At 34.1% G+C, this 14,939-nt stretch overlaps 1 protein-coding gene across 1 annotated transcript; it reads left to right on the forward strand.

The window, feature by feature from the left end:
• The first annotated feature begins 6,761 nt into the window (after nt 1-6,761).
• Nucleotides 6,762-14,504, forward strand: LOC134854190 (phosphatidate cytidylyltransferase, mitochondrial-like). The gene is made up of 4 exons (XM_063870344.1): nt 6,762-7,344; nt 7,838-8,044; nt 9,198-9,440; nt 14,217-14,504. Exons 1-4 carry the CDS (start codon nt 6,920-6,922, stop codon nt 14,443-14,445), a joined length of 1,104 nt encoding a protein of 367 aa, XP_063726414.1. The 5' UTR covers nt 6,762-6,919; the 3' UTR covers nt 14,446-14,504.
• Nucleotides 14,505-14,939: the final 435 nt, after the last annotated feature.

Here is a 14,939-nt window from a genome sequence, read left to right on the forward strand (position 1 = left end):
GACAAAATTTAATTAATTGGAAAATTAAAGAGTAGTTAGAAAAATGAAAAATACTTTATTTCATTAATGTTAGCTGGTTTGTGAAACACACATTTCACTTAATTCTAGTGAATAATTATTCACATTGTTGAAGCATTGTGCATATGATTTTATTTTAAATATATTTAGCATGTAACCATGATTGATACGGTTTGCCTTGTCCATCTGGGTCCTCGTCCCGTTCCCCGGGCAGAATTTATTAGCAATTCTGGCGAAGAGATGCACAACAAGGTGACCAACAAGTTGTTTTATTCAATTAATAGTTTGCATGCTTTATCGCACTGTGAAAAGCTCGCTTAAGTTTCACTTTAACTTGCCTTGTCGTACTTTGAAAAACTCATTGTAGGAACTAAATTTCATGGAATACTTTAACTTGTAACGAACTTGATTTTGTCAGAAAATCCTTTTACTCTTTTTTGCGACAATAGATTTGTAAAGACATATTCAGTTTGTTGTTTTTCTCTACATCAGGTACATTCCTCACCGAATCCTGAGTGATCTCAATCTTCGAAGGAAGATTTCAATGTTTCCATGATTTTTTAATTATTTACGTTATGTTAATCATTGATGGTCATGAATAGATTTGTAAAGACAATTTTAAAATAATCAATATTAAAATAATCAAACAGGTCTCTCCAGCTTTCAGCTGGGCCCCTAGTTTTTTCCAGATGAGATCTGGTTTTTTTTTTTTTTTTTTTTTGAGACGCTTTTTCGAAAAATTCGCTTTCCCAAAAAACTACCCGTCAGATTCTCATAAAAGTGGTACCAATGGATTCAGTATCGTTTCACCTACCTGCCTGCATGAAATTTAGGGCAATTTTTACCCTATCCCACCCCCTACGGTCTTAGAAAAGCTTCACAACTCGGTACTTTTTTCACTTTTTGCCCATTTTTTCGGAAATTTTCGATTTCCTCAAAAACTACCCGTCCAGATTTGGGATTAAGGGTTTAATCGATAGACCAGGTTGTAGGAAACTCCCATGCACAAGCGGCTGGTCCCTAATTTGCTTAGGGGAAGAGCTATAGACTTAGGAAAAGTCACTTTTTTGATTTTTTTGCCTATTTTTTCGGAAATTATCGATTTCCTCAAAAACTACCCATCCAGATTTGGAATTAAGGGTTTAATCGATAGACCAGGTTGTAGGAAACTCCCCCGCGCAAGCGGCTGGTCCTTAACTTGCCTAGGGGAAGAGCTATAGACTTAGGAAAAGTCACTTTTTTGGCCTTTTTTCAAATCTTTCCGATTTCCTCAAAAACTACCCGTCCAGATTTGGGATTAAGGGTTTAATCGATAGACCAGGTTCTAGGAACCCCCTTAATTTGTCTAGGGGAAGAGCTATACACTTAGGAATAGTCAATTTTTCGGTTTTTAGGCCATTTTTTCAAACTTTTTCGATTTCTTCAAAAACTACCCATCCAGATTTAGGATTAAGGGTTTAATCGATAGACCAGGTTGTAGGAAACTCCCCTGCCCAAGCGTCTGGTCCTTAATTTGTCTCGGGGAAGAGCTGTACACTTAGGAAAAGTTTTTTTAAAAGTTTTTTGGCATTGGAACAAAGATTCAATATACTTATTGTGTGTATTTTTTAGACAATGGAATCCGCTATGCTTACGTTTTCTCGCTTTTGCTTGGTGCTATTGGCTTTGTGTTGAGTTTTTTTGTATGGTTCGAAGAAGTCCAACGAGAAGTTGCACGAGTTACGCTAGTTCTCCTTAATCAGGTCGGTTTGTTCCAGAACGTTTTTGTGATGTCAGTTATAGTCAACATATTATAGTCATATTTGCAATGCTTGGACAAAATTTAATTAATTCGAAAATTAAAGAGTCGATAGAAAAATGAAAATACTTTATTTCATTAATATTAGCTGGTTTGTGAATTACACATTTCACTTAATTCTAGTGAATAATTATTCACATTGTTGAAGCATTGTGCATATGATTTTATTGTAAATATATTTAGCATGTAACCATGATTGATACGGTTTGCCTTGTCCATCTGGGTCCTCGTCCCGTTCCCCGGGCAGAATTTATTAGCAATTCTGGCGAAGAGATGCACAACAAGGTGACCAACAAGTTGTTTTATTCAATTAATAATTTGCATGCTTTATCGCACTGTGAAAAGCTCCCTTAAGTTTCACTTTAACTTGCCTTGTCGTACTTTGAAAAACTCATTGTAGGAACTAAATTTCATGTAATACTTTAACTTGTAACGAACTTCATTTTGTCAGAAAATCCTTTTACTCTTTTTTGCAACAATAGATTTGTAAAGACATATTCAGTTTGTTGTTTTTCTCTACATCAGGTACATTCCTCACCGAATCCTGAGTGATCTCAATCTTCGAAGGAAGATTTCAATGTTTCCATGATTTTTAAATTATTTACGTTATGTTAATCAATGATGGTCATTAATAGATTTGTAAAGACATGTTCAGTTTGTTGTTTTTCTCTACATCAGGTACGTTCCTCGCCGAATCCTGAGTGATTTCAATCTTCGAAGGGAGATTTCAATGTTTCCATGATTTTTAAATTATTTACGTTATGTTAATCATTGATGGTCATGAATAGATTTGTAAAGACAATTTTAAAATAATCAATATTAAAATAATCAAACAGGTCTCTCCAGCTTTCAGCTGGGCCCCTAGTTTCGGAGTGTCACTTTTGCTGCAGTAACTTAATATCTGGTTTTCTTTTGCTGCATAGCATTTGATTTTTGTATCTGGTTTATTTGAGGCTAGTGTTTGATGATTATTGAGAGCCTATGTCGCAGATGCTAGGTTTCTTAATGTCTCAGTCGATGTTTCGATTTCGGCACATTGCAGATTTGTTTACTAGTTTTGTTTTTCATTCAAGTTTACTCCATTTTGACCTTTTTGTAGCTTATTTTGCCGTTTTTATTTGTGTTTGCGAAGTTGCAGCTTCGCCACTGTTATTTAAGTGGATTCCTTACTAGCTGGTATTTATTACTGTGTTAGCGACCCAAGAGGGGCAGCTGGTTTTCGACGTGAGAGACTGTCAACGACTTAACCATTGAATCGTATTATACAGGTAGATTTGAGAGGTAGTTTGAATCCTGCAGTAGGTTTTCTTAAATCTTTCCAAGCTTGTTTTTCCTGGCTAATTATTATTTTCACGCATTTTCATAGCTGCATTTTGCCAAACATCTTTTCTTACAAATCTTGCTTGATTCTCTTACCTGCTTTATCATTGAAGCTCAAGAAATTGCAGGTTCGTTCCTTTTTAGCCGAAAGGTAACGACGTTGTCTTTGCACCCTAAGGTCAGGGGTTCGAGTCAGTATATATGCATTGAATGGTCGGTCTTTTTTTTTAAGTCGGCTCAGTCGACACATCAGGGACTAGGGTTGTGCTGTAAGGAACTTTCTTTGAAGTTGCAAGTGGTAGTGTTTATCGATGTAGCTTCAGGGAGACTTAAGATTTTAAAAATGAAAACTAAAATTTTTTTCCAGATCAACTGGTGTCTGTTCTAATATTGTCGGCTTCGTTTCCACATCGCAATTTTTACTTCTGTTGCAAGGAACTTTCATTGTTGTCGCAAACGCTAATGTTTATCAATTTAGTTTCACGGGGACTTCAAAATTTCGAAATTTTAAAAATTAAATTTGATTTTTTTTTCGACTCAAGTGGTGTCTGCTCTGAGATCGTCGGCTTAATTGCCACACTATGGATTAGGGTTGTGCTGTAAGCAACTTTCTTTGTAGTTGCAAACAATTAAATTATTATTTTTTCGGCTTCATCTGTACTTAAAAATTGTCGGCTTTGTTTCATCTTCGTTCCGTTCTTTTGCTTATTTTATAATCAAATGCCTGGCATCTTTCCCTAAAATGGATTTGTACCGATGTTTTTAGACTTCTTATGTTTTTTATGTTTGTGTTGTATTGCAATTGATGCGAATCTCTGCTTCACCTCTGAGTAACAAAATAAATTGTGCTTTCTTCAAATTTGTTTTATATAATTTTCATATTTATGCTCGATTTGAGCTTTCTTTCCCATTTTTTAATGAATTGGCCAAATGGGAGTTAAGATTTTGAAAAATTGGCTCTCTCCCCATCAAGTTTATGATAATTTGGCGCCCTACGAAAGTTTTTGGCCGGCCCAAATATGGTAAAATAGTAACAATAGTCTTTTTGGGTGATCAGAGAGTGAAAAATGAGGGGATCTGTTACTTAATGAAGTTAATTACATAACTTTGATTAATCGAACACTAGTGATCTCCATTACCCTGCATAATAACGTCAATAATTGTTTTCGATATCTTACCGATATTTCTGGAACTGAAGATGCCAGTTTTGTCATCTGCTGTAACTTTTCCCTGCGTCTCAAATAAACCCATTAAAAGAGGTAATAGTGTCATTTGAAGCATTCGCAACGAGATAGTTCAATAAGTTGGTGTGATGATTTTCGTAGCTTCAAACCTCACCTGTTTTTATTGAGCCATATTCAAAAGGTTTAGATCCAGTTTTTGCTGATGGTAAGAACAATTTTTTTTAGATTATTGAAATTGGTTGAGATTAAGAGTGCTCGATTGAGGAAAGTTTTCTGCGATGTTTTAATTGGAAGCATTCCAGAAAGAATCTGTTTGAAAACATTCCGGCTAGTAAAAAGCAAATAAATGTATGTGCAGTTGGTAATGTATACGTTTTGGATTCTAAACCACTTGGCAACTTGCGTAATACTCTTTTTGAAGCGGTCTTATTTTTCATTTTTGAAATTCTTCAATATTTTTTTTGCTTTTATTGGTTTGCCCGCGTTTGAAATGGCAAGTAAAAGTTCAATATGAAATTCGAAAATAAACAATTGAGTTCCGAAACGTAGACGACTATAATAATGGAAGTTATAAATTTCTTCGGCTAATAATAGATTTGGTCCTGAATAACAAAATCAAACGCAATTCCTCGGTTATGTAAAAGACTATGTTCAAGATTTTTTTTGGTCAAATTTTCTAGGAAAAACATAGCATTTTTTTACTGATCACACTATAGTGTAATAGTACGAACTTTCTGTCCTAACTCGTATATAAAAGTTTTCACTTATTTTGTGGCATTTTTGCTATAATCACGATCTGTAGCATAGGAAGTTTCATAGCATCTGTTATCTGCTATGATGCTATGCGTAGTGTAATAGTACGAACTTTCTATCCTAACTCGTAAATAAAAGTTTTCACTTATTTTGTGGCATTTTTGCTATAATCACGATCTGTAGCATAGGAAGTTTCATAGCATCTGTTATCTGCTTTATTTGTGAATACAGTATATGACTTATTAAGGGTCCCTGTCTGAGTGGTTAGTACATGAGACTCATTTTCTCTAGGTCGCAGATCGATACTGAGACGTAGTCGAGTTTTTACTCATTCGAGGCTTATTTCTATTTTATCTTGTTGCACTTTATAGGGCTGCTTTGGCTCTTTTCCAGTTCCCCCTTTCAAATTCAGTTTGAAAAGCTTATTTAACGTTGTCATAATGAAATGAACTTTGGCATAGTGAACGAACTGACTGTGAAACTGCGAACAGTAAAACTGTGAACAGATTTGTCCTTCATCGTAACATCACGCATGTAGCAGTTATAACACGTAAAACAAACATACAAATCAATATTTTGAAAGGTGGGGGAAGTGGAAAAGAGCCGCAGCTTTTTGTCGTGTTTTTGGAGTGTGAATTTTTGAATATTTCTAATATTTATTTAAATGCGGGCTTCACTATCTCGTGTTCCGAGATTGACTTCTTCCTGATTTTTTAAAAGAAAATCAAGATATAAAAAATTTCAAAATCGAAAGTTGCTAACCCTGTAGTAAGGTTGAAGTCAGGTGCTGCGAGATACTCTCAGGGCTTGCAAATCTTGCCACCAAAAGTGATTGCTCAAATGTATTTAGTTTTCGAGATGTGACGTTTTTTTAATACATTGTTTAAAAATTTCAAAAAATCTTGAATTAAAATTACCAGCCCTACAGTGGGGTGTTCTCTGGTTACTCTCAAAGGCTGCAGATCTTGATTCCAAGTTTAATTGCTCGAATCATCTCAGTTTCTATGACATGCCGTTTATGGTTTTCAAAATTTTTGCAATTAATTTTCCAAGTTAGAAATACTCAACACTATGGCGGGTCTCTCAAGGTGCTCTCAGGATGTTTGTCTGGGCTCCAATTGTATCTGCCCAGCGTCTTTTGATTTCTTAGATATGGCGTTTTTGTTTTTTTGAAAATTTTCAACTCTGGTAAACTCAGAAATTCTTTTGAAATTTGACATTTTCTACCCTTTGTTGGGTTGATGTCAGGTTACTACCAGCGGGTGCATATGCAGCATCTCGTCCTATTATTTTCGCTCAATTTCTTTCATTAAACTTACTATGAAATGAAGAAAAAGAGTCTGATAATTTAACTCCATTACGCTAGAATACGAATCCCATTTTTGATTTTGATAAGTTTGCAATTGAAATTATTTCAGTTTCTTTTAATATGGAAAGTGCAGTTGTTTGCGGTCGACTATTTTAGGGTTTTCTTTTGAAGATCTGACACCCAGAGTTATGGATGTCGATTTTTTTAAGTCGCATTCATTTCTCTGTTTTTTCATATATTTATGTATAAGACTTTCATGCTCACTAATTTTTTAGGTGTGTAAGACGCTAGTGGTTTTTGAAATTTGAATAACATCTGACCGAATTTGTTGTTCGTTTTATTTCTCGACTCTATTTGACGTTATTTATAGTACCTTACTTAGTGTGAGAAAAAAAACACGAGATTAAAGTCCCCCCTTTCTCTCTCTCCCTCTCTTGTTGTATTGGACAATAAGTCGTAGTACTGTGATCCAAAGATGCAAGCTATATAACGTTTTAAATCCTCTATTAGTCAATCCAATGCTTGCGAGATCGACGAATGAGACTCAGCAATAGACAGCTGGGAGCTGAAATTTTGGAGAGGATTTTGGACAGATTCCAATGCAAAAACAGCGGAGTTAAAATGGCATTTGGATACGGATCTGCCGTTTTTCCTCAGAAAGGCAACGAACCTTCAGCCAATAAAAGTAAGAAAGGAAGCTCGAATATGGTCGATATCTGTCTTGTTGTTGAAGACACGAAGAAGTTTCACAATTTTAATCTCCACCTAAACATGCATCATTATTGCTCGACAGTTCGACTTATTGACTTGTTTGCCTCAAGAGCACAGAGTGCGAATTTTGTGAACAACCTGCAGCACCTGCCGTGCTCAGTGTATTTCAACACACTTGTGCAACTAGATGAATGCACTGTGTTCAAGTACGGAGTCATCTCTATGGAGAATCTTATTCGGGATCTATCTACGTAAGAATTGTTATTAATGTTTCACCAATTTTATTTCGCCGCCTTTTTTCAGGCTATAAGAAAGATTCGGGACTTAGGGAATGTGCTTATATTTTGGTTTAATTTGATTAACGTCCAATGCGTCTACGAAACTATCGTTATTTTTTATCCTCGCCAAAGTCTGAAAGTAGAATCTGAACATGTCTGCTTATGATTTTTGAATTGTAACCTCTACCACATTTTATGAAACACACACTGCAGACTCAACATATATTTTCAGCATATATGTTTTCGCATGTAATGTATTTATGCCAATTCACACCACAGAAAACGAAGAAAAAAAATCACCAAAATTTACGATGTAAAAAGTGATTATAAGCTCGGAATAGTAAACTGCTTTTTTGCGCATTAAAAGTTCAATTTCAAATGCTTGTATGTAATTTCATGATTATAAAAATTTAGTTTTTATGCGAACATGATTTTGAGTAAATGTATATATTTTTGTCTTTATCAGTTGGGACAGCCTATACTACAGCGGTCGTCTGCACAAGCCTGTCAAATTTGCACCCACCTCGCTTCTCTCTCCTTCTGAAGAAGAAGAGACTGTCAGATGGAGAGGGAGTCTTCAACGGAATCTGACAAGCGCGTGGAATGCGGCGTTGCTCTTGCAGCAAAAAGAAATCAAGGACAAATCAACTTCAGTTGAAGCTATGCCGTTGAGGTAAATTTTTTATGTCAGATCAAAAAATACAACAACTAGTGATTGGTTCACTTCAATAACATAAAAGCAGAAAAAATCGTTCTCATATTCTCAATTTCGACCTAATTCAATAAATTAAATCGAATCATTTGTATTTTCAAGGCCAAAATAAAAACTGAATTGCAATAGGATAAGTTGCTTAAATGCTCAATAAATTGATTCAGAAAAGCTGATAAGTTTTTTCAGCTATTTGCGAAGACGGCTCTAAGTGTTTTGATCAATAGGATAAAAAAAATCGTTGAGTGGGTCATTTGATTTTAGGTTTGAGCTAGCTGATCGTGCAAAACTCGACTCAAATAACTATGAATCATTTCCATCAAAATGTTTGCTTTTTCAAAGTTGATTGAGAAATTGGGATAATGGAGAAACTATCCGATAAAAACATGTTGAAAATTGATTCACTCCAAAATTATCCTTGATGAAAATGATTGTTACTCTCAAAAAGGAGAAGAAATTGAAAAAATAGTAGGAAACAAAAGAAAAACTAACTCAGGTTTAGTAACTACATTTTGACGTTCGCGATTAGCAAGCGTTATCGAATCGGAATATAGACTTTTTTCAGGTTAACTTCTTGTTTAACAAATACACTATTATTTTGGTTCATAATGAATTCAAACTTAGCTTGGAGTGAAAGAATACGCCTGGGATGCCCAAGCTTGCGGGTTTCAATCTGACCAGCAACTTTTTGGCTCTAGCGGAAACTTTAAGTTTCATCGGCTCAGTTGTAGCTTGTTAATTATTTTTTATTTTTTTTATTTAATGTCGTCGATTGTTTTTCTGGACTTGTTTTCCGCAAAGAGAACATGATTCCAGACAACATTTTGAATTTTTTTTAGTACTGGTTTTTATTTTTTTTCTACAATATTTTGAACTTAGTGACTTTCTTTTCCTGGCTGCTAGCTTGCACTGCACTTTTAATGTTGTATGGCAAAAGGCGCGAAGCTCCGCTTCGCCTCTGTGTAAAAATTTTTTTTTGACCAGACTAGATAATTCAATTAATTTCAATCATTTTATGTCAAAATTTCAGCCATGAATCTCAAGTAAATAACGAAAAAACGTGAAAAAGTTAACGTTCATTTTATCGGTTTACAACTGTATTGTGTGCTACTTTCAGGGATGTCTTCGTAGTACTTTGCGGCTTGTCTTACAACGGAGACTTCAGAATGATATTGGGAGAGGACAAACAGAAAGTGGTGCGAATAGTAGACAGCAGTTTCGAACAGCTGAAGAGTCTCTACATGCCAATCATCACTTCAGACCCTCATGTGAACTACTCGGAGTTGATGCACTCAGAAGGTGTCCAGGTGTGTTTATCGCCGGAAGCAGTGCAATATCGCATTTCACAGCTTCCTAAGAGGTAAGTCTTCTGATCTTATTCAACATCTTTTAGTTAGACATCTTGTAGAGCATTTACACTCCTTTAAAGAAAAATCCAATGGCTTCTATCAATGGTATATTAAAATTGTACCTAGTAACCAATCACTACTTTCGCAATTGAGGCGCTTTGCTTATCATATACTGGGCAACATTGAAAACCCAGTATGACAAATTGAGCTAATATATTTTCAGAGTAAGAATGGTTGAAAAAACTAAAACGTTTCATATGAACGCTTTTGATGCAAATTTGATCACATTTGCGTGTTTAATTTGCGTTTGATTCCCCCGCAATTTGCGTTTGATTCCCTCGCTTCCCTATTTTTGAATTACTTTGCAGATTTGAATTAAATTTAGGTCTGGAAATAACCAGAGAATGCCAACTAGAATACCAACAAAATTTGAATGAAATTTATGTCTGGAAATAACCAGAGAATGCCAACTAGAATACCAACAAAATTTGAATGAAATTTATGTCTGAAAATAACCAGAAAATGCCAACTAGAATACCAACAAAATTTGAATGAAATTTATGTCTGAAAATAACCAGAAAATGCCAACTAGAATACCAACAAAATTTGAATGAAATTTATGTCTGAAAATAACCAGAAAATGCCAACTAGAGTAACATTAAAATTTGAATGAAATTTATGTCTGAAAATAACCAGAGAATGCCACCTAGAATACCAACAAAATTTGAATGAAATTTATGTCTGAAAATAACCAGAAAATGCCAACTAGAATACCAACAAAATTTGAATGAAATTTATGTCTGAAAATAACCAGAAAATGCCAACTAGAATACCAACAAAATTTGAATGAAATTTTTGTCTGAAAATAACCAGAAAATGCCAACTAGAATACCAACAAAATTTGAATGAAATTTATGTCTGAAAATAACCAGAAAATGCAAACTAGAATACCAACAAAATTTGAATGAAATTTATGTCTGAAAGTAACCAGAAAATGCCAACTAGAATAACATTAAAATTTGAATGAAATTTATGTCTGAAAATAACTAGAGAATGCCTACTAGAATACCAACAAACTTTGAATGAAATTTATGTCTGAAAATAACCAGAGAATGCAAACTAGAATACCAACAAAATTTGAATGAAATTTATGTCTGAAAATAACCAGAAAATGCCAACTAGAATAACATTAAAATTTGAATGAAGTTTATGTCTGAAAATAACCAGAGAATGCCACCTAGAATACCAACAAAATTTGAATGAAATTTATGTCTGAAAATAACCAGAGAATGCCAACTAGAATACCAACAAAATTTGAATGAAATTTATGTCTGAAAATAACCAGAGAATGCCAACTAGAATACCAACAAAATTTGAATGAAATTTATGTCTGAAAATAACCAGAGAATGCCAACTAGAGCGTACCAACAAGCCGCAAAGAATCACTCTTCAGAGAGTACCATCTTTGAATTTGAAGGTTGGCCAAAACAAGGTAGAAAATCCAACTCTATGAAAAAAAACTCGAAACTTACAAGAACTTCGACGATATCATTGCTGAAAAAATGAGAGAATTTTTTTAAAAACTCAAATTAAATCGCTCACCGCTTAGTTTTTGCCTGTTGATTGTGATGTAGCTATTAGTTTTTTGTACTTACTCGTATATTCCGGATCTAAATGTACGAAAATTGTTCCTCTGATGTAAGGAGCTCAATGTCTGTCAGATTTTATTTTTTTTTCTGTTTCAATTGAGTCAGCCGAAAATGTGTTTGTTTTGCGAGATTTTGAATTTTTTTTGGTTGCATTACTGTTCTTCGCCAGTATAGGTTGTGTTGATTTCTTTCTCTTTTTCGTTTTCAGGAAAATTCCAAATTGTTCACGCTTAAATTTGATTTCTTGGTGTGACTTTGGTTCTATTCCAAGTTAAGCTCATGTTCATGTGGGAGAAAGTAGGCAAATAACGCTATCCAGTGACGAGTGTAACTGACGCGAAGACATGTGACTGAGATTTACTTTTCGAAAATGGATTTTGTTTCTTAAATTTTCCAGCGGAATAAAAAATAATATAGTTTTGATCCGGTTTCTAAAAAATTATTTATCATAAAAGATTCTTGAAAGTCAGAAAGCTTAATTTTTTCTTCAAACTTGGAAAATCAACCAATCATTGCTTTTCGGTTTCCTTGCGTTAATTTGTTTTCACTTTTACACTGTTGGTTGACTTAGCTTACTATATCAGTCGGTCATATTCATGGGGAAGGTCAGAAAAATTAGATGGAGAGGTTGTAAAGTTGGAAACTTAGCAGTAATATCGGGTGTGACATTTTCAACATAGCTGCTCTAAACCATAGTTTATACACAAGCGAGCTACTGAGCAAATTTGGCATATTACGAATTTAACTTAATTGGCAAAGTTTCGAGGGACCATGGCGTAGATGCTAGCTGATTCCAACTCAGCATAATAGTTTTTAGCTTTTTCTTTTCGCATTTGCTAGAGCAAGTGTCTTATAATCTGGTACTAGGCTGTTTCACGGAAACACCTTTACTTATAAATCTGTGTTTTTTTTTTGCACCTAAAGTCTGGCATTCGAGTCCCGGCGGGATCTCTTAGTCTGTATGTCATTGAAAAAAATTTTCAATCTAGTTTTTTTTTCAGTCTGAATGAAAAAGATTTTTTTTCCGTGAAAAATTTAGTCGTCGTACTTTCATTTGTCAGCTTATAATTTGCCAGCTTAGTTGCCAAATCACACATTTTTTGAGCTGTAAACATTGTTTATTGTAGTTGCAAGTGTTATTGGCTTACTCCTGTTGTTGGTTCACTCCATTTACTAATTCTTAATTAGTATATATTTTTTCAGTAAACAGCTTTATTTGGCCTAAATGGTTTTGGATTGTGTTTTATCGGCTCAGTCAACTTATTTTATGTCACTTGTGGAAGGGCAATAATTTATTGTTGATTTGTATTAAAGTTCATGTTCTAAGTGTTATACAATTTCAAAATTTTGAAACTTAATTGTTTCGAAACTCAAATTTTGATTTTTTGACAAGTATTTCTAATTGCATTTCTTCCGGGGCCTAGGAAATTAGGCGATAAGCAAATTAGACGGATACTACAAAAACGAAATTAGACGGAGTTTATTTTTTTACAGATCTGGCATTTTAGACGAAAAAGCTATGAAAAGGAAAGGGCCAACAAAATTTTTTCTTAAGAGTAAGTTTCACAAATACAAAAAGAACATAAAATGTCAATACCTATCAAAACAATTAGTTTAAATGAACATAAAATGTCAAATCTGAATATTACAGGAGAGTTTTGAATTGAATAAATTATGCATGATTGACTTGTAAAGTTTTTGGCCACCGAAATTGAACTGTTGTCTACTAACAATTTTATTTTTCTAACGCAATTTGTGTGCAAACAAAGTTAATTTCTCTCACTTTCGTCTATTTTCTCACAATTGCAGTTTTGCAAAACCGTCTAATTTCCTTTCAAGTACCTCCGTCTAATTTGCTTATCGTCTAATTTCTCAACCCCCATTTCTTCCTGCTCAATGGAAGTGTACTCGCTGATTGTCGGCTTAGTGTGGCTGCTCAGTAAAAATTAAAACATTGTTTAATATGTTTCTTGACTGTTTACACCGAAGACTTTAGTCAAGGTGTTATGGTATCGTGTAACGGGTTTTTTTTTAATGTTGTCAAGTGTCGACAAATAACGTCCACAGTTATCAATTATCATGTGGGCTGGACTATATCGCGCTATGTCACGTGATTGCGTATGTTTGTTTCTTTATTTGTTCATCTTTATTTATTTAATTATCTGTTCTTCTATTTATTTAATTATGTTTAGTTTGCTTATATTTATTTATAATTTATGTATGTACATATTTATTTTTGTTTATTTTTATCACGTGTTTTGTTTATTTATTTAATTATTCTTTCTTTCTTTCATTCTAGAACTGTTATTTCAGGCTCATTCTCGATATAGCAAAATTTTGGTGTATACATGTATTAGTACGATTTTTTGTTCTAGAACTGTTATTCTTCAATTATTAGTTGTTCAAGTTGTTTGGTTTTTGCTTCGGTTTCTATGCCTTCGGTGTATTGCGCGTAGCGCCTATGTTTTTATGATATAATTTTTTCCAAGTGTAGTTATTTCCGTCTCATTTTTTTTTCGCTAGCTTCGAAGGTGCGCTTGCTTTGTATCGGAAAGCATTCAGAGATCTGCTTTGCCTTTGTGTTTCATACTTTTTATCCTTTTTGAGTTTTTGCCGTTTTCCATCAAGAGATATTAAGAGATAAATATTTACTGAAATGTTTACTCTTGAAATGGTTACTTTTTTTAATAAATAGCAGTCCTATATTCTGAAAGGCGAATAGGGTTCCATTTTTTGCAACCGACGCAAGATGTGCCGATGTGCTAGTCCTTTCTTTGCAACTCGCGACAGAGTTTTTGGTACCAGGATTTTCCTAGCTGATAGAAGCATGAAAAATATTCAACAATGTCGCCAGATTTGAAAATAGTCTTTTTTGGCTCAGTTAAGTTTGGTAAATAATCATACGATAAATGATGAACGAGGAACAATTCCAAAACGTTTTTTTGTACTTAATAGTATTATAGTTGTGTGGAAGATTCGTTATGAATTTTGCCACTCTAAAGTCTTACGATTTCGTCAATCCTTTCTGTCAAATGAAAGAAAAAGTAGTTGTTGAGAAGATCCTTTGGTTTGTCTTGTTTTGGCTAGTCGAATGCAAATAAGTAAATGACTAGATGTAACTAGATATTTGTGTTTCAGGCTGCAGAAAAATTTGACATCTTCATATTCTCGAGACGACAGTGGTAAAGGTCATTCCAGTTCAATATCTTTATCTGATCTTCGGTCTAGTCTAGACAATGATTTGAGAAAGACTGTTTGGAGGTCGAGTGTACTGCAGAGTACGAAGAATATTTTCACTGCTGGAATTCTCAAAACTCTCAAATATTCATATCAAAAACTCACTAAAATGACTAAAAGTTTACTCTGATTTATAATTATTTTAAAACATTTTCTGATGCTGATATGATCTTCGTTTTTGCCAAGTACACGATTCTGCAGGAAATAAAAGAAGGGGTACTTAGAAGGGGTATCCAATCGAAAAAGCATATTCTTTACGATTATGGGGTAACAAAAAGTAAACGCGGTAAACTCTCTCCTTTTTAAATAACTGTCAATAAACGAATTTTTATTCGTATTATTCCTGTGCTTTTTAGAAAGTAGCTTAATGTAGTGGCGAAGCTGAGAAACCAGATAACTTGCAAACATGTTTTTTTTTGCGACACACTTTTTTTCCTCTTGTGTGAGTTGAACTTTTCTCACTAATCAGGATCTAGACTTTTTTCTACTTTTATTTAATTTTTTTTTAAATGTATAAGAAATTGATCATGCTTTATTATGAAACCTCGCTAATTTCCAGGCCCCTTCCCACGTGCTCTTGTGGTAAAGCGCGTGTTTCTAAATCCTACAGTCGGGGGTTCTCTT

Source organism: Symsagittifera roscoffensis, chromosome 9 (genome assembly GCF_963678635.1).
Source record: "Symsagittifera roscoffensis chromosome 9, txSymRosc1.1, whole genome shotgun sequence".
Classification (NCBI taxonomy): domain Eukaryota; kingdom Metazoa; phylum Xenacoelomorpha; order Acoela; family Convolutidae; genus Symsagittifera; species Symsagittifera roscoffensis.